Source organism: Bos javanicus, chromosome 2 (genome assembly GCF_032452875.1).
Source record: "Bos javanicus breed banteng chromosome 2, ARS-OSU_banteng_1.0, whole genome shotgun sequence".
NCBI lineage: Eukaryota > Metazoa > Chordata > Mammalia > Artiodactyla > Bovidae > Bos > Bos javanicus.
The window spans coordinates 102,879,597-102,903,785 of record NC_083869.1 but is presented as its reverse complement, the minus strand read 5'-3'; the positions used below and the strand labels follow the sequence as shown (position 1 = coordinate 102,903,785).

At 36.5% G+C, this 24,189-nt stretch overlaps 1 protein-coding gene across 1 annotated transcript in view; it reads left to right on the top strand.

Annotated features, from left to right (window-relative positions):
• BARD1 (BRCA1 associated RING domain 1) overlaps positions 1 to 18,534 on the top strand; it is a 100,468-nt gene extending 81,934 nt beyond the window's left edge. The window contains exons 8-11 of the mRNA XM_061384050.1: positions 2,190 to 2,322; positions 3,079 to 3,171; positions 13,885 to 13,982; positions 15,375 to 18,534. Of these exons, the coding sequence (XP_061240034.1) occupies positions 2,190 to 2,322; positions 3,079 to 3,171; positions 13,885 to 13,982; positions 15,375 to 15,707 (657 nt within the window). The 3' untranslated portion in view covers positions 15,708 to 18,534. The remainder of the gene's footprint in view (positions 1 to 2,189; positions 2,323 to 3,078; positions 3,172 to 13,884; positions 13,983 to 15,374) is intronic.
• The last annotated feature ends 5,655 nt before the right edge of the window (positions 18,535 to 24,189 follow it).

The following is a 24,189-nucleotide window of genomic DNA, read 5'->3' as shown; positions in this document are numbered from 1 at the left end:
CTTCCACAGATGGCATCAGACTCCCTTCCACTCGTCTCTTTCGGCCACATAGGCTGCCTTGCTGTTTCTTGAATCCCCCAGACACGTTCCCATTTCAAGTCCTTTGTGCTAGCAGTTTTCTCCACCAGGAACAAATGGAGGGAGCCAGATGTACACATGGCATGCTTCCTCACTCCCTCTGGCTCTTGTTGTAGTTTTTTAAACTTTGTTTTTGGTAAACTCATTAATTTTGATGAATTCAGAGTAACTAATTTTTCCAAGAAAAAGTTTCATAGCAAATTATTCCTTAGATAAGTTTATTTAAGGTCAATGTACATAGTATCTAATATCTCTAAAAACAGATTATTGAACCTTTGGATTATTTTCTGAACAGCTTTTGAATCTCCTGATTCTGAGACCTCTGCTTACTCAAATCAAATGCCTCCAAACTCCCACCTCCTGCCCCAAATTAGATATGTGGCTTTGACAGCTCTTTGCTTGATTTTGTTTATTTATTTTTAATAGCTTTCCTTAATTATGAGAAATTAGTGCCAGTTTCTATTTTTTATTCAAACTTAGAAACTAGATAGAAAAATGCTTGACCCACTTTGGTGCTTTCCTGAAATTGATGGAAGTAGTATCATAGGCTATATTTACAATTGATATCTTTTCACTTTTTATTTTGTGCAGAGAACTCATTTAGCTGAAGTGGAGTTATAAAAATGGAAAAGTAATGTGTTCCATATAGAACTACTTTATGATGCTCATTTGTAAACTGACAAGAATATTTGAAATGCTGTTTTTTAATATGATTATAATATAGTAATTGATAAAGTAGACTGAACTATTTTCATGTTATGGAGTATTTATAAGATGGTTACCTCATCTTATAATTGAGTGAATAGGAAAGATAAATGGACAGATATGTGATGTCAGTATGTGTGTGGTGTGTGCACGGCACGTCCAGTAAAACCTCTATAACTTGAACCTTCAAGAAAAGTAGTTCAGGAAGCGGAAACTTTTAAGTGCTGAATATTGTCACTAAAAAAACTTTATAGAAATGTTTTTTAAAATGTCGTGAATACATTCTTGCTTAATATATAGTAGAATCCTATTTAATGCATTTTGAGTGAATGAATTATTGAGATCAGTCTGTTTAGAGATGTAGCCAGCAATTTACATGTAATATTGTAGGGCATCAGACCAGATAAATTATCATTATTCAGATATGTGAAGTGAATATTTAAATATAAATTTCCTCCAGTCTAGTTGCTGAACTATACTGGTAATTATACTTGCAGTGTTTCACTCATGTTCTGTGAATTTCTGAGAGGCCAGAGGTCCAGAATACTTAGACACTCATACATGTAGGAGGGTCCTTTGTGTTGTATTTGAAAATTAAAGTATTATGTCTTGCTTTTTATCTTGTAATACAGTAGTGCTCATTTACCCTTTCTTATCTGTTGGATCATTGCTTTTTTTCATCAGGTAGCTTTTGGCTAACTCTCATTCCAATTTCTTGGAATTAAATTTCTTGTCTTTTTTTGTATCCAGTAAATTCTAAGTCTTTCTATTAAAGTGAAAACATTAATCTTTGTTAGAGCACTTCCTTTTCATAAACTCCAGTGACTTATTTCTGTTGTTGAATCGGATATAATAACTTCAGTATTCCCTTGTCTGTTTTTACTTTGTTGGTTTTGAAAAATAATTCTTTCATTGTTAAAATTTTGTTTTCTGTCTTCAAGATCAGTGCTGTTCTAGAAGCCTTGGTGTTTTTTCATTTTTTATGTAATCTCAGTTTAAATTAAACACACCAGGTTGGGTTTAGCTCTGTTGGAGTAAGTTAGTTTGGGCGGGGTAGAGAATTAATCATTTTAAGTGGGTATTTGGGGTTATTTTATAAAAAGGTGGGGCTTACTGGTAACAGAATGAAGTTAGAAAACCCTAGAGAGATCCACTTTGGAATCGAGGAAACAAGACACCCTAACTATAGAGAGGTATCCCAAATGGTGTTTTATTAGGGGCAGGGGGTAAAGAAATAGAACCAGATGCATTGTGCTTTAAGGTTCTGAGTGACGATTCAATGGAAATTATTGGGAATTACTAGATAAAGTAGAGAAATCCGAGCTCATATCAATTGAAACGCAGTTTAATCTTTCTCTAGCCTTTAAATGTTTTTGACACTATGGCATCACCTCTTCTATTGACAGGTAAACACTGGTCAGCGTCGGGATGGGCCTCTTGTACTTATAGGCAGTGGACTTTCTTCCGAACAACAGAAAATGCTCAGTGAGCTTGCAACGATTCTTAAGGCTAAAAAATGTGCCGAGTTTGACGGTACAGGTGAGGATTATTTATTTATTTAGTTTTGGTAGAAGAGAATTTTAAATGGGTAATTCCATTGTAGAACTCACCTTGATAATTTATACATTTTACCCATTGGAATCTGACTATATACTTTGAATCTGGTAATAATTCTAAAAGGTTTCTATAGTTGTAAATTACTTACAGTCTTCATTTAGTTAGGGAATATAAAGTTTAAAGCTTTGCCCCTATTTTAGGGCATATGTCAGAAGAGCAATTTTATGAGTTTGCTAATGACAGATAAATGGTCGAACAATGTAATGCTTTATTTAATTCCTTAGTTGTAATTGGAAATAGAAAAGAAATTTGCTTTGGCCAATGTGGCTTTGGGCTTCTCAGGTGGCTCAGTGGTAAAAAAAATCCACCTGCCAATGCAGGAGATGTGGGTTTGAGTCCTGAGTTGGGAATATCTCCTGGAGGAGGAAATGGCATCCCATTTTAGTATTGCCTGGAGAATCCGATGGACAGAGGAGCCTGGCAGGCTATAGTTCATAGCATCACAAAGGCCCAGACACGACTGAGCACACACATACACTCTGTGTGGCTTTAAGATTTATGATTTGTGATCTGACTTTTCATATTGGTAGCCATAATAGAGAATGAAATTAAATAAAGAAGTCTTTACCAAAGTATAAAAATTGTTGCCTTGGAAGAAAATTCAGATGTAAGTGGACTAGTTAAATAATTATTTTGGTTTATATTTCTGTTTCTCTTACTGCTTTTTTTGTATTGTAGTAACTCATGTCATTGTTCCTGGTGATACAGTTCAAAGCACCCTGAAATGTATGCTTGGAATTCTCAGTGGATGCTGGATCCTAAAATTTGAATGTAAGTATTGGATTTGGGAGAATTACAAAGGGAATTAAATAGACTAATTTCATTTTTTTATTGCAGTATTGCCAGTAATTATTTAAGGACCTTATGCTAATGTTTTTTACCTCTGTTTAGTCCCTACATTTTGAAAAAGCTTTTCATATTAATGGTATCACTTAGGTGTTCTTGGTAAATATATACAAGTATGTTCTCATTTCAAAATCTTCCTGTCATACCAACTATTTTAATCCAGAGTAAATGGATCCTGTAATAGACCTGTAAGCTTAAGCAATCTGTGTTACCATTATTGTTGTTGTTGTTTTGTTGCTCAGTCATATCAGACTCTTTGTGGCCATGGACTGTAGCCAGACAGGCTCCTCTGTCAATGGGATTTTCCAGGCAAGAGTACTGGAGTGGATTGCCATTTCCTTCTCCAGGGCATCGTCCTGATCCAGGAATCAAACCCACGTCTCCTGCTTGGCAGATGAATTCTCTACCACTGAGTCATCTGGGAAGCCCATATTACCATTGTATGATATATTTAACTCAATAAATGCTTGTTTTAAATATATGACTATTAAATTAGTTTATTGCTTTTCCTTGTGATGTCTAAAAACTTATCTGCATAACTCTCTTTAGCTCTCTCAGCTAATATCATTTGTTTTAGGAAGGTCTTTGAAAATTGAGACTGCCTTGTACCACCTGCTGCTGCTGCTAAGTCGCTCCAGTCGTGTCTGACTCTGTGCGACCCCATACACGGCAGCCCACCAGGCTCCCCCATCCCTGGGATCCTCCAGGCAATTGTACCAACTGATTGGGGGCAATTACACTAGCTATTCTCTAAACCTCTGATGAAAATGTGTTCCTGTTACTCCTTTCTAGTTAGTAGTCAACCACCTTCTCCTTTGATGCTGCCTCTCACCTTCCCAGCTCTCACCTGTTTGTTTTACCTAGGACTTAACAAAATAAAAAGAAAGCTTGTACAAGGTTATTTTCTACTCCTCAATTACTAAAGTGTCTTCTGCTTTTGATATGACAGCTAAAATAGGACAATGAAATGACCTTTTTGCTAACTGATTGTTTATAAAAAGAATAATGTCTGTTAAAGAGGGACCTGTGAAGTCCTGTTACAATATAGTTGAATATCTTGATCTTAGAGGTAGTTGTATTACATAGTCTACATATATGATTAAATGTCAGGTCTGTGTGTGCACACACACACAAATGGTGAATGTATAACTGATGAAATCTGAGTAAGTTCTTTGGACTGTCAAATTCTTGGTGCTGATAATTGTGCTATTGTTGTGTAAGATATTAACACTGGATACTAGAAAAAGAGTGCATGAGACTTTCCTGTACATTTCTTTGCAATCACCTGTGAATCTATAATTATTTCAAAATTTAAAATTAAAGAATAGTGTTTTTCATGAAACTTTCTTTGTAAGAAGCAAATGATGGGTTAGAGTTAGTTTTGAAAAATCTTTTGTTTTAAGATTTGTACTTTCAAGGTTTTATGGTAGAGTTGCTTGATTCAATCAAAGCCTGAATTATATTACTAATCTGTTGTTTTAAATTAACTGGTTGGTAAAAACTTTTCTTTTAGCAGTTGATATTCATCTCAGTAAAACAGCTACCACTTTTCTTTTGATAGTTGTCTCCATTGATTTGGTCTGTGACATGTATAAGTAGCAGGGCCACTCTCTCTGTTCTAGTCTGTATCTGTTACTCTACTCTGCCAGTCAGCCAAGCTAAAAAGTATGAGAAGAAGTTGGACTGATTGGCCATTTATGTAGAAAAAAAGTTTTTTCTTTAGTCCCTTATTTTTGGACCTTTGTTTCCCTTTCAGATTTGTGTCAAGTCTTCTTGGGCCTCAGTATTTTAAAAATTGACCTAAAATGTTTCCATGATTATAGATGTTTTTGTACTCAACTTTTGCCAGAAACCTTGCCAGTGGTTATAGAAAGGAATGGATTTTCATAGTAACAAGAATCTCAGTAATAAAGAAGCTATGTGAAATTTTAAATATTAAGGCACTTACCACTTACCCTGTAAGTCTAGTTCTTGTGAATTTGCTGAACTTGCATCTTGTTACATATACAGACTACAGTATTCATTTCCATAAAATCTGCCTTCTTTAAGAAATGGAAGTTTTGTCATTTTAATGGCTTGGCCATGTCATTTTTATAGAATCACTAATGGACTCAAGCTGACTTAATAGTGTGCTATTTGGTGATTGTCACAGTAGTGAATAACATACTCTTAATATCAATGGTTCTTTTAGGATAAAAGGTGGATGGAATCTCTTACTGAATTTCACATCCCCATATTTTCTAATTCAAAATACAAAGAGGAATAGGTTCAGGGTTTGAGACAATGAATATAAATAGTTGCTGGGTTTAGTTGCAAGAAATAGTTGCAAGAACACTTTCTATCCTAATATATTTTTCTATTATTTTGTGTTGTTCTTAATGTCAGGCAACTTAGTGTGATTTTTAAAAACATGTTCAGAGGGATTCAAAATTACTTGAAAATCATCTATATTAAGGAATGATATGATGGGCCAAAGCTTTCAAAACTAATCACAAAGATCTATGAGTTATTAAAACTAAATTTTGTGTTTGAGATATTCACTAACTTGCCTGAAAGACAAAATCTTTACTGGCTGAACTCTGTAGAATGTTTAGTATTAACTTTTTCAGTATTTTCCATAAACCAAGTAGACTGAAGACGAAGTTTCATGTAAACTTGCTCTATAGGGAATTGACTTACTTAAAAAATTAAATTTAAATAAATTAACAAAAATAATTATATAAAACAGTCTGGATTCCTTGGATCCAAATTTAACTGGAAGTTTTCTGTTTAAATGTATTTTTCTCTTAACTGGTTAATATCTCTTATTTTTCTATTTTATATATATGGAGCATCTTACAGGGTCATAGTTAATGAACTGTGCATGAACATTCTAAGAATAGGCCATAATTATGCTATTGTATCAGGCATTCTCTCTCATCATGTTTATTTTACAGATATTTTATTGGATGGTACTTATTTTATAGAAACAGGAGGCATAGATAGGAAAATTCCTTCTTCAAGATTGAGTTTGTGCCTGAGATTCTACTTTAGTCCTAGTTTTGGTGCCGATTCCTCACAGGAAACTAATAACCATCCCTGTACAGGGTGATTTTGGTAATTAAAGAGGTGGCTAGAATGAAAAATAGAAGATGTATAAATTGTATTCATCTCTTAGAGAATGAAGAAGATGGAACTGCATCCTAAAGATGTAAACTAACCTTCAGAAAGAGAAAATGTATTTTACTGCACTGTTCTTTTCAGTACACTGCTTTCAAATCTCCTCTAGCCTAACCTTTTTTTTTTTTTGAAAAAAAATTGAATTCTGCCTCTTCATTTCTCGTCTCATTGTGAAAGGGAGAGCAGATGACTGTCATCTTTTCTTTCATAATCTCTTCCCCACTATCATCTGAGTTGAAATAAAATGTAGAAGTTTTGAAAGACCTTAGCACCTAAGGAAATTGGTGTGGGAATGTGCCAAACATTTTACTCTGGACTTTCATCTGTGAGGAGAGGAAGGGCCACATACAGTGTTGCTTTGTTTTTGTTTTAGATGTGGAAGATGGAACCTGAAAGACAATCACTACATCATCATTTTACAAATAACTTCATAATCAGATTAATGAACATGTTTTTCAATTAAAATTTTCTTTAAATGGATATTGAGAGTGCTGTGGAATTTTTAAAATAAAGAAAAATTTTATTCATATTTTGCTAATTACCAAAAAATAAATATACCAAAGCATTTCTGTCAACTAAGATTAGTTAGACAACTTCATGCTTACAGAAATATTTTACCAAAGATTGTTTAAGAAAAAAAAATAATAACATCTGTTACTATACTAATAGTCCTATTTCTGAGCTACCCAAGCAAGTAATTGAGAAGGAAAAAAACATGATTTCTATTGTTATTTCTTATAACAAGAAATAGGGGGGAATAACTGGAGTGTTAGAGGATTAAGAAATTTCTGAAATGCTTAAAGATATTTTCTGAAAAAAATTTATATTTTTATATGATAACTTAGGTCTGAAATATGAAAAACAAATTTGTTTAAACTTTTTAAAGAGCATAAAACATTTATATCTTTTCTGTCAATATTACATAAATGTGTGAATACGTACAGGCGAAGGAAGTAAACAGTCATGGATTGGATTTGGTAGAGGTCTATTTGTTTATAACAGTTTTAACATCAATATATGTCTCAAGTGTTTTAGGAAGAAATTCGAATTCTTAAATTCTAATAACAATTAGATCTTCTTTTTGATCTTTTCTCAAAATTTATTGAGGAGTTAATGGTTTCATTCTTAATCAGGGAAATTAGAACCTCTGTGTGTATATTGTTTGAATCTGATGCAATGAATTGTGTATACCTGTTATGCAGATCTAGCCAGATACAATTTAATATGGTTATTGTCCAATGAACATAGAAATCTTACATAAATAATTTGTGTTAAATATACAATGAAAAAAGAGCACCAAGTATGAGTTTTTAAAGTATTTTATTAGGAAAATTTTTGAACGTTAGACTGACTTTGTTCGTTAACCACATTTATAAAGAGAAGGATTGATTTGATATTATTATTCATAATACAAGGTTTTAGAATTGATACCAAATTTTGCCTAAGCAAATTTTATCATACAGTAATATACTTTTGTGATAGAAGTTGACCTGCTTCTCAATATGCATTAAGTAAAATAAATAAACTTAGCACACTGTCTTATGAAGAAATATATTTTTATGTATAAATATGCTGGTAATTCCCTGGTGGCTCAGAGGTTAAAGTGTCCGCCTGCAAGGCGGGACACCCAGGTTCAATCCCTGGGTCGGGAAGATCCCCTGGAGAAGGAAATGGCAACCCACTCCAGCATTCTTGCCTGGAGAATCCCATGGACGGAGGAGCCTGGTAGGTTACAGTCCACGGGGTCACAAAGAGTCACACACGACTGAGCGACTTCATTTTCACTTTCATGCTTGTAATTAGAATATTGGCTTAAAATGTAGCCAAAAATAAATAATTGTTCAATGATATTTATATGAAAGTGCAAAATGTAATGATTTGTGACAGTTGATTTCTAAATCCAAATGTTTATGATGGCATGAGAGGAGCATTTACCTTTTATGTTTTCAGCCTTCATTTTATTGTCCTTCCATCCTCACTGTGGAATTTCATAATATTGGTTTTAGCTCTTTTACTTGCCATCCAATTTTTTAAAAATTACAGTGAGAATAAAAGTTGTTTTCCCATTTTTCTCATTGTTGTAGAAAGTTTCCTCTTAAAAACAATTTCCTTTTGTCTAAAATTTAGTGATAAGATAGCCTATTTGACTAAAAGGCCCACTAGCATCTAAAAAATAATTTTTTATTTTGTTTTGTTTTTACAACTTCGGTGTTCATTTTTAATAGAATCAGAAAGGAAATTTACTAATATACAGTTTTCTTGAGTTATATTAGTGCCTAGTTTGGATCTAATGACATATTTATTAGGATTTTTGATTTTGACATAAAATTTTTGATTCTGTATTTTCATTTTATTTTTTTTAGAATACCATTTAGCCTTGGCTGAGAGTAATATTTAATTCTAATTGTCAATGCAAATAGCCACTGGCTCCAGAAGAATAACAGTTCTTTAAAATAAGAGTTTGTTTATTGCTCTGGCTTTTGAAGAGAGTGAGCATGTTCTGTGGCTTCATCGAGGGATCATTTCCCCTTTGGACATTTGGAATTTGGAGCATTTGACAGATTTCCATTTTAAAGCTTTATTCTGTCTTCATTAAATTCTATAATCATTTGTGTGTAGCTGTGGATTCAGGAACCTACTCCCATTTATGTAATCCTTTTTCTCCTTCTAAAACTAGGAAAAGTGACTAAGCTTAATAGAAATTAATGAACATCATCAGTGGTTTATGTAGCTAAAATGAAAATACACATCCATAGATATGTATGGTTTTATGAAGTAGGAGGCAAGAGTGGTTACTGGAGATTTAAAATAAAGAAGTACATTTTTGGATGGTACAAGACTCTTTTTTTAAAAAAAATCATATCCCAGAATTCATAAGCTGCATTAGTATGCAGGTTCCAGAGGTTTCTTAGGTAGCCGGAGCTGCCTTAATTAGTTAAGAGTTAATGACTTTGAGTTAAGCAGTAGTTTGGGAATTGGGCTGCTTACCTCTGTATCAAAAAGTAATAAAATCAGGGCACAAGGAAAGCTTACCTGAAATGGTAGACATGATCAGGAATACATCTGAACTGAAAAGAATCTCTGCGTTTTAGTAAGACAGCTAGTTTATTCCTATGTCTCTGCAAAATGATAGCTTTGGTCACAATCTTAAAATACTACATGTGACAAGTAAAGATGTTATAAAGCATACTTTTACAAGGGTAGTGGCTTGACACATTTTAAAGTATGTATCTTTCTGGCATATTCAGAAATCTGTGTTTATATAAGCAATATAAGTTACTCGTGTAAAGTCATTTCAGTTTGGATTCAGATCCTCCTGTTTAGCTGAGAAAGTTAAGCAGTGATCTTGCATAGATTTTTATTTCTGCTGAACTATGCAGATGATGAAATAATATAGACTTTATTAAGTACAAATACAAAATATAATTTGTTTCAGTTTTAGAAAGTAGTTTTATTGCAGTATAATTGGTTTACACTGTGCTAATTACTGCTTTACAGCTAAGTGATTCAGTTATATGTATATATGCATCCTTTTTTAAAATATTCTTCCCCATTGTGGTTTATCATAGGATATTAAGTATTGTCTCTCTGCTCTACAGTAAGGAAATGTTAAATTGGTGAAAATGGCCTGTTTTAAAGTCTTTATAGAGATTAAGGATTACAGTATATATTATTACTTTAGGTGAGTTTATGACTAGGAATATTTTGAAAGTTCTGATTGTTTAATATGGAAAATAGATTTAATAATTCTTGTTGCAGTTTGGTTAACTAACATAGTATTGAGTAATTAAAACTTTGATTATTCTCTATTATTAATAATTACCTTAATCTTAATAATAATTACCTTAATGATTATCTATTTAGGTTTGTTAAAGTAGTAATTTTAAATAGTATTTTGGCTTGTAGATTCATCCATTTCATTGGTTTGGATAAATGAAATTGGATTAGATAAATATCACCATTTAAGTTTCTGAAAGTTTAAAGTCTTCTTTTCATGTTGTAGTAAATCTGTTCAATTGGTTTATTGCAAAAAAAAGTCAACTAGGAAGTTGATATGAAGTGTAATTATAATTGTCTACTGACACATTGGAGACTATTCTGAAACTCAAAGGGTACAAATGAGAGAGTGGCAGCTTCGGTTTCAAATTAAACAAACTCATTGATTCACTGAAGACAAAGGCAAATGCATATTCTCCCTGCTCCCAAACTCCCAGGTAGTCAGCAGTTTTTGACGTTTTGGTACACGGCTAATCTCTTAAAACGGAGAAGGCAATGGCACCCCACTCCAGTACTCTTGCCTGAAAAATCGCATGGATGGAGGAGCCTGGTGGGCTGCAGTCCATGGGGTCACGAAGAGTGACTGAGTGACTTTACTTTCACTTTCATGCATTGGAGAAGGAAATGGCAACCCATTCCCCTGTTCTTGCCTGGAGAATCTCAGGGACGGGGGAGCCTGGTGGGCTGCTGTCTATGGGGTTGCACAGAGTCGGACACGACTGAAGCGACTTAGCAGCAATCTCTTAAAAATAGGGATCCTCCTATTTAGTCATCTGTTTAGTGGTTTGGCCATTTATTTTAAGAGAGGTATAATATGTTAAATCTGAGTAGAGAGTACCTGGCATTTCCTACAATGCTTTATTTTTTTAATAAAATAAAGATAGGAAAAAACTGATCTAGGAGTTGGAAGATATCTGAGTTTTTATCTCACTTATGTCACTTAAAGAATTTAACTTTCCTTTACCTGTGAAATGAACAATTTGATTAGATGAAGCATCAGGAGTTTCAAATTGGTAGTCTTAAGTCCAAAACAGGTACAATTTATATGATTTAGTTCATCATAATCATTTAATTTCTGTGTCTTTAAGATGTGCATATGACCATTACAGTCTCCATAACTTCCGACCACTTAAGACGAGATACCCAACATGATTATGTAATTTGCAAGGCCCTTGTAGGCATTATTCTCACCCAGGGTTCAAAAAATTCTCCACGTTTTCTGTGCAGCAGTAATTCTACCATGTTATCATAGAACTGGAAACTGTTCCTTAGTTTTTGGGCAGGGCGGGGTTGCTGCTGCTGCCGCTAAGTCGCTTCAGTCATGTCCGACTCTGTGCGACCCATAGACAGCAGCCCACCAGGTTTCCCATCCCTGGGATTCTCCAGGCAAGAACACTGGAGTGGGTCGCCATTCCCTTCTCCAATGCATGAAAGTGAAAAGTGAAAGTGAAGTCGCTCAGTCGTGTCCGACTCTAGCGACCCCATGGACTGCAGCCTACCAGGCTCCTCCGTCCATGGGATTTTCCAGGCAAAAGTACTGGAGTGGGGTGCCATTGGGGAACTATATTTTCCTTCTTTAGTTGATATTAAGTGGCAGAGAGAGTTGGCAAAATGTTTCTCTTTGTAATAAGAGAATATCAGAGGAATGCATTCTTCATTTAGCTCAACAGTTATAATTAGAGCCTTGGATTTTTCTGACTACCTTTACAGAAATTTACTGAACAATTACTATAAGGCTGGAAGTTTTATGATTTGAGGCATATTTACACTGAAAAAGCTGCCCTCTTGGTGTCTGCTGTCTCATTTCTCTTGATGCCATGCTTGTCTCATTCTGCTATCTGTTAATGCTATATTCTGTTAATTGACTAATGCTGGCAAATCCCTTGGGTCAATTAAAATAATTTTAGTATGATTTTTTGATAGTTTAAATAACCAGTCACATAAACCCATAAGGTTGGTAAGCAGCCAGCATAGGCACAGTGTATTTATTTATTTTTGTAGTTATACATTAGCTGTTTACTTGTTACAGTTAGACGTCATAAGGGTATTCAGTGTTAACTTCTTGGCTTTATGTACCGGCATGTACAGTTCATCTAAACCAGTATAAATGCTCTGCAAATATCATTAGGAGAAGGGGGCTACATATTTAAGTGACATAAAGTAAAAGGAATAATTTATATGTGAAATAATAAGTCTGAGGTAAGTCAGTTATTTGGTTATATTGGTAATGTTTTTTGTGTTGATATTTAATATACTATATCATGTAAGCACACTGTCAGTGTTTCTGGTATGATTTTGACCTAGTCATAATTTTTATTTTGAAATTCATTTTTTAATAAATGGTAAAATTGATAGTTTAGTATTAGCTTCATTGGAAAGATAGTTTTTTATACCCTGTGAGTGGTTATTAAAATTATATTTTTAAAATATAGTTTTTAATTACATACAAAAAAAAGTTTCTATAAACTATCATATTTATAAGTTATTGATCAGAATAAGATTCAGCATAGCAGACTTAGCTAAATAGGATTCTTGTATTGAAAACACTGGGGGAAAGGGACCCCAAAACACAGGCAAAACTAGCAGAAAATTAAGAATCACGTGATAGAGAATTACAGATATGCCAGCGTTGAACGTTGAATTGTGATATGTATTCATAGCTCCAAGTTAAGAAAAATTCAGTCCCTTGACAAAGCTATGCTTTTGAAGAGATGGAGTATTCAGTCATTAAAATATTCTGACTTTTGTTATACTATATAATATCTTGGAACATCTCAACTGAAGCAGCTGTCAGTTCAGTTCAGTTCAGTTCAGTTGCTCAGTCATGTCTGACTCTTTGCTACCCCGTGGACTGCAGCACTTCGGGCTTCCCTGTCCATCACCAACTCCCGGGGCTTGCCTAAACCCACGTCTATCGAGTCAGTGATGCCATCTGACCATCTCATGCTCTGTCATCCCCTTCTCCCCCTGCCTTCAATCTTTCCCAGCATCAGGGTCTTTTCCAGTGAGTCATTTCTTTGCATCAGGTGGCCAAAATATTGGAGTTTCAGCTTCAGCATCGGTCCCTCCAATGAATATTCAGGACTGATTTCCTTGAAGCAGCTCTAAGGCATTTGAAGTACTCACCAGTCGTCCCTTGGTGACTGCAGTGTGTACCTGTCAATTCCAAACATGTCGCAGACTCTGCTTTACTGTTTATTTTAACAAGTGCTATAGAGCCCCTGTTAGGTGGCCAGCTTAAATGAGGTGTTCTGGACTCAGGTACTTTGCTGAATGTCAGATCACTTATAGTCTAACAGGAGGTTAGACATGGGATTGCCAGGATGAGTGGGGCAGATGGTTAGATCTTGGGGTCAGATCATTGTGAGCTGAACTTCGTGGGACTTTTTATTCACTCTAATTTTGATAATGGCCATAAACTAAAATTTAGATTTTTACTTTGTACGTGGAATAATGTATTGATTTAGGTTTTTTACAAAGAAAACTCAATTTATATTCAGTACTGCCTCATTGCTTAGTCTTGTGAAGGAAAGATCAGTTTTACTACCTTTTGTTTTGGCGTAAGTTAGGTTTCTTTTTCTGTTTCAGAGCAATACTTAACCATGAAGAGGAAAAACGGCTTAGGTAAATGGCTTCATTTCAATGTGAAAGAAATACTTTTCACTTGATATTTATTTTGCTTTTATCCTTTGTTTTTGCCAGGGGTGAAAGCATGTCTACAAAGCAAAGAATGTGAACAGGAAGAAAAGTATGAAATTCCTGAAGGACCACAGAAAAGCAGGCTCAACAGAGAACAGCTGGTATTTTCCTTTTGATTCTGCTTTCATTGTTCTTATCATAAATTAATACTGTTATTACCATGAGGAAAAACTTCTCCTGCCCTTTTAACAAGTACAGGTGACTGATTAAAATTTTTTTTAATTATGTATTTATTGGCTGTATTGGTTCTTCATTGTTATACAGGCTTTTCTCTAGTTGCAGCCAGCAGGGGGCTACACTCTGTAGTTGTGCTTGGGCTTCTCACTGTGGTGGCTTCTCTTGTGTGGACCACAGGCTCTAGGGCATGCGGGATGCAGTAGTTGCTGCTCCCGGGCTCCAGAGCCCAGGCTCAGTAGTTGTGGCACACTGGCTTATTTGCTCCACAGCGTGTGGGATCTTTCCCAATCAGTGATCAAACCCATGTCTCCTGCCTTGGCAGACGGATTCTTTACCACTGAGCCACCAGGAAAACCCCTGGTTAAAATTTTAATTGTGCTCATTTCAAGTGCTTGATTCTGAGAGATGATAACAATGAGCAGTAAAATCCAGAAGGTAATAATTTCATATGGTTACTGCATTTTGGGCATTTCAAACATTACCATAAACCTTTCAGAGTCTGAGGGAAGTCTTAGATGCAAGTAGTTTGAGAGAAGACAGCTGATGCTCAGGTTTAGTTAACCATGTCTTTATTACCACATATTGAGATTTTAATGAACAAAATTCCATTTTTCTGTTGACGTACAAGTGTATTAAAAATGTTGAAGAAGAATTTTTGTAGAAGGGACTTGTGAAGCTTTTTCTATAAAGCACACAGAAATGTGTTTATAGCTAAGTGGCTCTCTGGCCCTGGCTTTCTAATGTGTTGTGCTCTAAGGAAAATGTTTCTAGAACCCCGGAGGCCACCCTCCCACGTGCTGCCCTGGGGGAACCTGGGTTGGTAGTATATAGGGATCTGAATGTGGATGGGCAGAGCTGGAAAGCTCCATGGACAAGCTGTTAGACTTACAGTTAAGTTTAGCTTGGTATACCCAAAGCATATTTTAGATATGGTAGGAAGGAATTCTTGAGACTTTAAGTCCTACCAAGTATGAATAAAGATTCTGATACAAGAAGTTTGAGGGACAGATTTTAAATGTGTATGTGTACCAAACACACATATACACACACATTCATAGCACACCTAAAATGTGAGAAGAGTGAAAAGGGCCAGAGTCTTCAGGAGAAAAAAATTATTGGAAACCTTTATTTTCATGAGTATTTTTCTTAACCCAAAGAGTTACTTAACCCAGAGAGTTCTTGAAGTGTGTCTTGTCCTTGCACCTCATTAAATAACTTCTTAACTGCTTGTGACTTTTTATTTCCCTTATTTCATGTGCAGTGTTTTTAAATATTTTTGTCTGCTTTTACTGAGCTTTTTTTGTTTGTTTTTTCAGTTGCCAAAGCTGTTTGATGGATGTTACTTCTATTTGGGGGGAACCTTCAAACACCATCCAAAGGACAACCTTATTAAGCTTGTCGCTGCCGGTGGGGGCCAGATCCTCATTAGAAAGCCCAAGCCAGACAGTGATGTGACTCAAACCATCAATACAGTCGCGTACCATGCCAAACCTGATTCTGATCAGCGCTTCTGCACACAGTATATCATCTATGAGGACTTGTCTAATCATCGCCCAGAAAGGGTTCGGCAGGGCAAAGTCTGGATGGCTCCTTCCAGCTGGTTTATAGATTGTGTGATGTCCTTTGAGTTGCTCCCTCTTGACAACTGAACTCCCACAGTGTGATAACCTAGTGATTGCACTGTTTTCATCAGTCACGTTTTTACAAATAGGTAGACTCATTCATCACAGAGGGCGATGGCACCCCACTCCAGTACTCTTGCCTGCAAAATCCCACGGACGGAGGAGCCTGGTAGGCTGCAGTCCATGGGGTCGCGAAGAGTCGGACACGACTGAGCGACTTCCCTTTCATGCATTGGAGAAGGAAATGGCAACCCACTCCAGTGTTCTTGCCTGGAGAATCCCAGGGACGGGGGGGCCTAGTGGGCTGCCGTCTATGGAGTCACACAGAGTCAGACATGACTGAAGTGACGTAGCAACAGGAGCAGCAAGCAGCAGCAGCAGACTCATTCATATACTTTTTTCCCTTGAATTAATATACATGTATTTAAATGTGTATGTGTACCAAACACACATATACATACACATTCATAGCACACCTAAAATGTGAGAAGAGTGAAAAGGGCCAGAGTCTTCAGGAGAAAAAAATTATTGGAAACCTTTATTTTCATGAGTATTTTTCTTAACCCAAAGAGTTACTTAACTTAATATATATATATTGTTTGCCAGATTAGGAATTCATTCTGTATTTACCATTTAGGTGCTGAGTGCTGAGATTGCTTTAAAGAATTTTTCTTTTTAAAACTAGCATATGTGTTGATTCATCATGTCTTTCTATTCACATTGTGCTCAGATGCTCAGTCATGTCCTACTCTTTGCAACCCCATGGACTGTGCCCACCAGGATCCTCTGTCCATGGGATTCTCCTCTCAAGAATACTGGAGTGGGTTGCCATTTTCCTCCTCCAGGGGATCTTCCGGACCCAAGGATAGAACCCACATCTCTCGCATCTCCTGCATCGGCAGGCAGATTGTTTACCCCCGGCAGCACCTGGGAAGTCACTATTCATGCCATCAGATATCAAAGATTAATGAGACGGCATCAGAACTCTTGGTTACATCTGCAAGTGGTATCTTTACGTCTCTCACTTTTAATGTTCTTTGATGAAAAAAAGTCCACACCTGCCACCAGCAAAAATATTTGCCTTTGTTTAGTAAGCAGATAATATTGTCAAATAATTTATTCTGGTCTTATTATAATGAAAATAGTTTACCTGGTCTAAATGTGCCACCATAGGTGTTAAAATACTTTTGCTTTCTACAGTTGTGTTTTAGTTACTTATAATTTACTTGGATGACTATTCCTACATTTTTATCCCCCTTTTCTAAAAAGAAAAAAAGTCTTTTAATCAGGAAATCATGATTTGAATCTTCACATTACCGTTTTTTGGTGAAAATCAACATTGGGCTCATGATATTTTATTGTATATACTTGCTTATTAATAATCAGCTTATAACTGTTAATAGCATATGTATCTAACCGTGTAGAACATTTTCTCTAACATATTTTAATTTCAGTATTTCTTAGGAGGTCTCACCAGACTAACAAATTTTTAGTCAAATATAAGTGACTTAGAATGCAGTCTTTCTGGTAGACCTTAACATATATCCTTAACATAATTTTTTCATAGGTCTTAATTTCTTTCTTCATAAATTGTTTTTCATGTTTAGGTTTCTGGGAGGGCAGAAGTTGGTAATTACTTGATTTCAAACTGAGTTTGTCCAGATGATACAAAAGGTTGTGACAGTAAGTTTAATGGTAGCAATGAAAAGGGCCCGCTCATGATCCCAGGACTGCCAGGGCTGCAAAGTAGTGCACAGGACATCAGCCGAGAATGGGGAGACCTGGGGAGGTTACTGTGGTCTGAGTGTTCTTATTTGTGAATCAGCAAGGTAGATTGGATCATTTAAAAACATTTTTCTAAGAAGTAGAATTCTTTAATAAGTCTTTCTAGAAATTTAATGTACTTATAATATTGAAAACATGGGGAGGGTGTTACTGTTGAGACTTGGCAGCTTTGTCCCTTTTGGTAACCATTAGGTTAGAATATGGACAGTCTGAAGTTCAGGAACATTTTAAGGTCCATTTATTTGAAGTTTGAAATTTGGCTGATTGTTTCAAAATAAAGTTTACTTTAATTTCTTCTTTGCAATGTTATTTTTCCATATTAAGAAATGTATTGTGTTAACACAATAATACTGCTGATCCTGACCTTCAAAGGGTGAATTAGCTCTGAAACACTCTATTCAACCAGTAATGTGTTTGTTTTGCATTTCATTCTAATGGAGAATGATGAACAACATATTTAGCACTAAGCAATTCTGAGGGGTTAGATAATGTCTGGATTAAATAATTTAAGACTCCCTGGGATTTTGGTTGTCATTTTTGATTTATAACTGACTTTTGGTTGCTTTCTGTTATCTCATTGGTCATATCCTAGACAAATTTGTGTTTGTTTTCTCTGATCTGAATCCCTGTTCGTAAAAACACTTCTGATATTTACATCTCGCCTTCCTTCGTTCATTCTCTTGGTTTGTCTTCCCTCTTTGTCATATGTTGTGCCCCACTATTAAGCATTTTTATATTAGGTTTCCTTAACTATTTTGACAGCAGCTAATTGATGTTAAGCTCTTGAAAACTTGTATTTTCTGTATAGATACACTTGTAATTATTTTCATTTTTCAGTCAGAGATTCACGCTTCCTTCTTAATTACCGTGAACCATTAAAGTTGTTTGTGCTTGCATATCTCTGTTTCTTCTATAGAAGGGGCCTGTTCTGCACTGTTGAAGAATGAGGCTCAGCAAGATGTGTGAGGAAATCTTTCAGCTGACAAAAGCTTAATCTTTTTGAGTACTATATTTCAAATGTGTATTAAGTACTTTATTACTTAAATAAAATGTTTTGAATACAGTGTAACGTTGGTAATTTGGAATCGTCATTAAGAGTGTCATTTATTACACAGTGATTCCCTTGTGGTTTTTTTTTTTTAATTGAAATATAATTGACAGTATTGTGTTAGTTTCATGTGTGTGTCAGTGATTCAATACTTACTTACATTTCAAATGGTCACCTTGTTAACTAGTTGCTGTTCATCACCACAGTTATTACAATACTATTGACTATATTTCCTATGCTGCATATTACATCCCAGTGACTTAAATTTCTTTTATAACTAGGAGTCTTTACTTCTTAATCCCCTTCACTGATTTTGCCTGACTCCCAACCCACCCACCCCTTTCCCTCTGGCAACCACTGGTTTGTTTTCTGTATCTGTGAGTCTTTCTGTTTTGTTTTTTAGATTCCACATACAAGTGAAATCATAGAATAATTATATTTCTCTGTCTTATTTCACTTAGCAAAATACCCTTTAGATCCTTCCATGTTGTCATAAATGACAAGATTTTATTCTTTTTTACTGCTAAATTTGTTAATATTGTATATTTACATTGTACATATATGTCACATCTTTTTCCATTATCTGTTGATGGGCACTTAGGTTCTGTATCTTGGTTATTGTAAATAATGCTGCAATGAACATTGGGGTGCATATATATTTTCAAGTTTAGTGTTTTTGTTTTCTTCAGATAAGTACCAGAAGTAGGATTTCTGGATCATAATGGTAGTTCTATTTTTAACTTTTGGAGGAACTTCCTATTGTTTTTTATAGTGTCTTCACCAATTACAGGGCTTCCCTGATAGTGTTGGTAAAGAATCCACCTGCAATGCAGGTAGACCCTGGCTCAGTTCCTGGATCAGGAAGTTCCCCTGGAGAAGGCACAGGCTACCCACTCCAGTATTCTTGGGCTTGCATTGTGGCTCAGCTGGTGAAGAGTCTACCTGCAATGTGGGAGACCTGGATTCCATCCCTGGGTTGGGAAGATCCCCTGGAGAAGGGAGAGGCTACCCGCTCCGGTATTCTGGCCTGGAGAATTCCATGGACTACAGTCCATGGGGTCACAAAGAGTTTGACATGATTGAGCGATGTTCACTTTTCACCAATTACATTCCCATCAACGTAGCACAAGTATTCCTTTTTCTCCTCATTCTCTCCAACACTTTTTTAAAAAATTAGGTTGGTACAAAAGTAATTGTGGTTTTGCATCGTTGAATCTTGCTGTTTAATATTAGAATACATTCTTAAATGTTATACATCATTTTAATGAGCATTGCTTTATGTTTTTTGCTAATGACATTACTTGCTATGTATTTTATATGTATTTTAGGCTATAAAAATGATGTTAGAAAAAAAGCAAATTGGAGCAGTTTTCTTATTTGAGTTCAAAATGGATCACAAAGCAGTGGAGACAACTCAGTATCAACAATGCATTTGGCGCAGGAACTGCTAACAAATGTACAGTGCAGTGGTGGTTCAAGAAGCTTTGCAAATGAGACAAGAGCCTTGAAGATGAGTGTAGTGGCTGGCCATCAGAAGTTGACAAGGACCAAATGAGAGCAATCATCAAAGCTATACTCTTACAGCTATACTAGAAGTTGTCAGAGAACGACAGTTCTAAGGTCATTTGGCATTTGAAGCAAATTGGAAAGATTAAAAAGCTTGATAAGTAGGTGCCTTGAGCTGGCTGAAAATCAAAGATTGTCACTTTGAAGTGTTGTCTTTTACTCTATACAACAACAATGAATCCATTTCTCAGATTGCAATGCGCAATGAAAAGTGGATTTTATACAACTGATGATGACCAGATCGGTGGTTAGACTGAGGAGAAGCTCTCCAAAGCACTTCCCAAAGCCTAACTTGCACCAGGAAAAGGTCATGGTCACTGATGGTCTGCTGCTGGTCTGATTCACTACAGCTTTCTGAATCCTGGCGAAAACATTACATCTGAGAAGTATGCTCAGCAAATCGATGAGGTGCACCAAAAGCTGCAAGGCCTGCAGCCAGCATTGGTCAACTGCTGCTGAGTCACTTCAGTCGTGTCTGACTCTGTGACCCCATAGATGGCAGCCCACCAGGCTCCCCTGTCCCTGGGATTCTCCAGGCAAGAACACTGGAGTGGGTTGCCATTTCCTTCTCCAATGCGTGAAAGTGAAAAGTGAAAGTGAAGTTGCTCAGTCATGTCCGACCCTCAGTGACCCCATGGACTGCAGCCTACCAGGCTCCTCCATCCATGGGATTTTCCAGGCAAGAGTACTGGAGTGGGGTGCCATTGCCTTCTCCAGCATTGGTCAACAGAACAGGCCTAATTCTTCAGGACAATGCCTGATCACATGTTGTACAGCCATCATTTCAAAAGTTGAACAAGTTGGGCTGTGATGTTTTGCCTTATCCACCATATTCACTTGACCATTCACCAACCAACTACCACTTCTTCAAGCATCTTGATAACTTTTTGCAGGGAAAATGCTTCCACAATGAGCAGGAGGCAGAAAACGCTTTCCAAGAGCTTGTTGAATCCCAAAGCACAAATTTTTATGTTACGAGAATAAACAAACATTTCTCATTGGCGAAAATGTGTTGATTTTACTGGTTCCTATTTTGAGTAGTAAAGATGTGCTAAGCCCAATATCTTTATTGAAGAAATTGTCTTTTCTCCATTATATATTCTTTCCTCTTGTCATAGATTAATTGGCCATATATACATGGTTATTTCTGGCCCAGCATGTTTTGAAATCAGGGAGTATGATGCCTCCAGCTCTCTTCTTTCTCAAGGTTGTCTTGGCTATTTGGGTCTTTTGTAGTTCCATACAAATTTTAGGATTCTTTGTTCTAGTTCTGTGAAACATGCCATGGGTATTTTGATAAGGATTGATTGTACATTGCCTGAGGTAGTATGAACATTTTAACAATGTTAATTCTTCAAGTCAATGAGCAAGGTATATTTTCCCATTGAATTATGTTGTCTTCAAATTCTTTTAAGGTACAGGTCTCACCACCTGGTTAATTTATTCGTAGGTGTTTTATTCTCCTTATGCAGGTGTAAATTAGACTGTTTTCTTCTATTCCTGGTACCTTGTTTTTGGTATATGGAAACACAACTTTTGATACCTGGAAGTTTCTATTAAAATGGTGATGAGGGAGAAGTGGGGAAAATACTTAACTGTTCAGACTCTGACCTGGTTTGTGACTAACACCCTAGCTTAGATAAGTATTACTTTGACCACAGTGCTCCAGTTTGCCTGTGCAGGCCATTCTGAGAAGGGTCAATGAGCCTAATGACAGGCATGAAGATTGGATTAAAGACCCAGGAAGGGCATGTCTCCTGCACAGGCTTTAAAGTCAGTTGGACTTTTTACCATATCTTTACTAGTTTAGTTAACCTGTGTCTACAATTATAAAGGTGGGAAAATGCTGTCTGTCGCCCATGGATGTCAAGGTGGATGAAAGCACAGCACTGTGCAGGCACTCACAGGATCACTTTTCATTCCTGTGTGAGCAGATGGATCAGACTTCTCTAAAAGCAGCTCGTTGAGAAGTCGGTTGGTCCTGGTCTTGGTCGTCTTGGTCCTGAATCATTCTGGCCATCGTCATCAACTCTAGCTTAAATGCTTCCTGTGCTGTCTTCACTTTACTGATGGTAGCCTTAACAGCATCCAGGACCTGGCTAATTTCTCTCTGACTTCTCTCCCTGGCTATGAGTGCAGCTTCCCCAGCTATGTAGATTCTCCTGCCCATTCAGGTGAGATTTTATTTAGCTTTCATTCCTGGAATTGTGTGTATTATGCTTTGGTTACCAAGATTGCTTAGGCTTCTATACTTATTATGTACACCTGGAAAGCACTGGCCAAACCTTTCCTGTTGGCTTTGTGTCACAATACTTTCTGGGCACCTCAGTCTTTGTGCTGTATGACTTTGGGATAACCTTACTTTTTGTACTCAGTCGCATCCAACTTTGTGACCCTGTGGACTGGAGCCTGCCAGGCTCTGTCCATGGGGATTCTCCAGGCAAGAATATTGGAGTGGGTTGCCATTTCCTCCTCCAGGGGATCTTCCCAACCCAGAGATTGAGCTCATGTCTCTTGTGTCTCCTGCATTGGCAAGTGGATTCTTTACCACTAGAACCACCTGGGAAGCCCAATCTTTACACATCCTCTTCAAAAAAGAAAATTGATTTTTTTTCTACCTTTAATTAATAATTTGTGAAACTCATATTTTCATTATTAATATTACAGAATTTTTAAAATCACTCCTCGTTGCCTGCTGCTAAAATAGTGCCAAAATATTCTTCCATCAGTGAAATATATACGACTTTTTCTGAATTTTACCAACATGACTACCTTCAAGTTTTTAAGTTCTTACAGAAATATTATATAATTACTGTAGAAAACTTGCAAAGTATAAAAACACAAGGAAGACAGTAGTAGCCAGATTCAGGAACCATAAGCTGACAAATTGGTTTTTGGCTTTCATAATGTAGGGGAAAAAAAAAAAAGATTGAACGCTATTGAAAGGGCTTGAGTGGTTCAGTTTTCCACAGCCTCCATCATTCCTTACTCTCCTGCCTCTCCACTTCTTGGGCCTTGGGAATATTGAGTTAGTCCACAACTCAGAAGCAGAATTATTAACATTCTTTTCTATTCAAGCACATACACACAACTTTTATAACTAAGGATTTAAATCCTAAATATACTTCCCATATTTTCCCATATGATTAAATATTTTTATATGTGATTTCCTATAGTTGTATCAGTTCAGTTCAGTTCAGTCACTCAGTTGTGTCCGACTCTGCGATCCCATGAATTGCAGCACGCCAGTCCTCCCTGTCCATCACCAACTCCCAGAGTTAACTAAAACACATCCATCGAGTTGGTGATGCCACCCAGCCATCTCATCCTCCATTGTCCCCTTTTCCTCCTGCCCCCAATCCCTCCCAGCATCAGAGTCTTTTCCAATGAGTCAACTCTTTTCATGAGGTGGCTAAAGTACTGGAGTTTCAGCTTTAGCATAATTCCTTCCAAAGAACACCCAGGACTGATCTTTAGAATGGACTGGTTGGATCTCCTTGCAGTCCAAGGGACTCTCAAGAGTTTTCGCCAACACCACAGTTCAAAAGCATCAATTCTTCGGTGTTCAGCTTTCTTCACAGTCCAATTCTCACATCCATACACGACTACTGGAAAAACCATAGCCTTGACTAGACGGACCTTTGTTGGCAAAGTATTGTCTCTGCTTTTGAATATACTATCTAAGTTGGTCATAACTTTCCTTCCAAGGAGTAAGCGTCTTTTAATTTCATGGCTGCAGTCACCATCTGCAGTGATTTTGGAGCCCCCAAAAATAAAGTCTGACACTGTTTCCCCATCTATTTCCCATGAAGTGATGGGACCAGATGAGTTGTATAGTTGCCTACTAAAAACGTGTTATAATTTTATCAAATTCATGCTATTGAATATTTGGGTTATTTCTGTTACAGAGATTGGAGAAGGAAATGGCAACCCACTCCAGTACTCTTGCCTGGAAAATTCCATGGACAGAGGAGCCTTGTAGGCTACAGTCCATGGGGTCGCAAAGAGTCGGACATGACTAAGTGACTTCACTTCACTATTACAGATAAAACTGTATAGTTCAGTTCAGTTGCTCAGTCGTGTCCGACTCTGCGACCCCATGAACTGCAG